This window comes from Aplysia californica, unplaced genomic scaffold, assembly GCF_000002075.1.
Source record: "Aplysia californica isolate F4 #8 unplaced genomic scaffold, AplCal3.0 scaffold01567, whole genome shotgun sequence".
Taxonomy (NCBI): domain Eukaryota; kingdom Metazoa; phylum Mollusca; class Gastropoda; order Aplysiida; family Aplysiidae; genus Aplysia; species Aplysia californica.
The window spans coordinates 7,277-9,851 of NW_004798837.1; the positions used below are offsets into that span (position 1 = coordinate 7,277).

The 2,575-nt window shown below is 34.2% G+C and overlaps 1 protein-coding gene across 1 annotated transcript in view; it reads left to right on the forward strand.

Moving 5' to 3' along the window:
* Positions 1 to 276: 276 nt before the first annotated feature.
* Positions 277 to 2,575, forward strand: part of LOC106013935 — a gene marked incomplete in the record, with an annotated part of 9,853 nt that continues 7,554 nt past the window's right edge. Inside the window, 1 exon segment of the mRNA XM_013090830.2 lies at positions 277 to 376. Within this exon segment, the coding sequence (XP_012946284.1) occupies positions 320 to 376 (57 nt within the window).

A 2,575-nucleotide genomic window follows, 5' to 3' on the forward strand; every position in this document is an offset into this window, starting at 1 on the left:
TATTAATATTATTATTATATATGTCACTATAACACGCCTGGGTGTGTCATGTCACTATAACACGTCTGGGTGTGATATGTGTCATTATAACACACCTAGGTGCGTGCTGTCACAATAATAATTAAGGTAGGCGAGTAATCTTGTCTAAGGTGTTTCGTTTCATTACACGACGTAATTACTTATCGCCCCAAACTGTATAAATAGACCCTCAAAACTGTCGGGAATAAATCAACGAGACTACAGCTCACAGCTTCCATCTCCGATACGAAGCTACATTTTTTTTAAATTCAGAACTTCTGCCCAAAACTGATCCAGAGACATGATGAAGATCCTGATCATATCTGCGTGTCTTCTTGCTGTCGCCAACTCCGTCAGTGTAAGACATCATTGCCTCTTTATGTATGGTTCAGGGTATAATATAATTTTTGGTTATTTTCTTTGAAAGTAAGATCGTCACTGTCTCTATGCATGGTTCATGCTCCATAGTATGCTTATTTTTGAAGATCATATTATTGCCTTTTTGATGTATAGTTCATGCTGATATAGTTTGCTTATTTGTGAAGATCTTCGCTGTCTTTTTTATGTATAGTTCATGCTGATATAGTTTGCTTATTTGTGAAGATCTTCGCTGTCTTTTTTATGTATAGTTCATGCTGATATAGTTTGCTTATTTGTGAAGATCTTCGCTGTCTTTTTTATGTATAGTTCATGCTGATATAGTTTGCTTATTTGTGAAGATCTTCGCTGTCTTTTTTATGTATAGATCATGCTACATACTTTGTTGATTTTTAAATGTCAGATCTTCGATGTCTGTTTATGTATGGTTCACGGTATATAGTTTTGTTTTTTACTGTAAGATCTTCATTGTCTTTTTTAGGTATAGTTCATGCTACGTAGTTTGTTTATTTTTAAATGGAAGATCGTCATTGTCTATTTATATAGGCCTATGGTTCATGCTATAACAAAGTTTAGTTTATTTTTCAATGGAAGATCTTCATTGTCTGTTTATATAGGCCTATGGTTCATGCTATAACATAGTTTAGTTTATTTTTCAATGTAAGATCTTCATTGTCTGTTAACGTATTGTTCTTTTTGTAGTATTGGTTTTGGCTGTTGTTGTTTTTTTAAAGTAAGATCTTCTTTGTCTCTTTATGTATAGTTCATCCTATATAGTTTATCTATTTTTTAAAGTAAGATCTTCTTTGTCTCTTTATGTATAGTTCATCCTATATAGTTTATCTATTTTTTAAAGTAAGGTCTTTATTGTCTATTTACGTATGGTTCATTCAATATAATTATATATAGTTGTGTTTGTGTAATGTAAGATCTTGAATGGTTGTTAATTAATCAATATATTGTTCATGCCATATAGTCGTTTAATGGTATAGTCGTTGTCTGTCTATGTATGATTCACCCCTTTTAGTGGTTTATGTTATACTTGTCTGGTTATGTATATTTCATCCTATATAGTTTTTTCTTCTTTTGTATGTTATATTTATTATCTGTTTTATATTTATTTTTCAATCTATATATATATCTATATATATATATATATATATAAAGGTATATATTTCTCTATAATATGTATATGTACAGTAGTTTTTTTAATGTATATTCCTGCACAAAGACCGCACGTGATATTCGATAAAAATTCTTTCCAAACGAGAATTGAACTCGGGTCTCCTGCGTGGGACAGCAAAGCGCTTGGCCGCTATACCACAGACGCCTGTCCCGACTCATGGATGATCGAAATGTGTCGCGACGCGGTGGAATCAGGCGCTCGTCCATTTTTTTGGCTTATGGAGTGATTGGTATCATCTTAAATCTTGTCTATTTGTCCTGCTTTCTTGGTGGGAAAATACACATCTATCTTGTGGGTGGTTGGCGGGTGCTCTGGTGTGGTTTGCTCCTTCTTTCCTATCAAACATCTATCGTCCTTATCTCCCCTCTTCTTTTTTATGTTTGTTACTCTCTTGTAACACCTCTAATCTTCTGGCACTCATATGACCTTATGCAGTTGCGAGTGCCGTAAAACATCTACTAAAACAAACATCTATCTTGAACAGGGTTTGAGATATCGGGACCTCACTGATCAGTGCTTTCTTGTCCTATCTCCATTTTTTAAACATTGAAAAAGTGATTTCTTCTAAAGCTCACTCTTTGTTATGTACTGTTTTCACTGTTATTAAAAACATCTACATTTCCTGTTTTTGTGTTTGTTTGTTTTTGTTTGTTTTTGTTTGTTGTTGTTGTTGTTGTTGTTGTTTTTGTGTGTGGTTTTTGGGGGGTTGGATTTTTAATTTTTTTTTAAAAAATTGATAAATGTTTTTCACTGGGTCAGCTGGCGGGAACTCGCGGTGCCGGGGACGCTGACGTCACTTCCCTTGTCCATGACGTCAGAGAACTGTTGGAACAGGCCAGGAAAGGTAAGGAGTAGCGAGGGCGTGACGTCACCCGGGTCATGTTGAGGTCACGCTTAGATATAGATAGATAGATAGATAGATAGATAGATAGATAGATAGATAGATAGATACATACATACATACATACATACATACATACATACATACATACA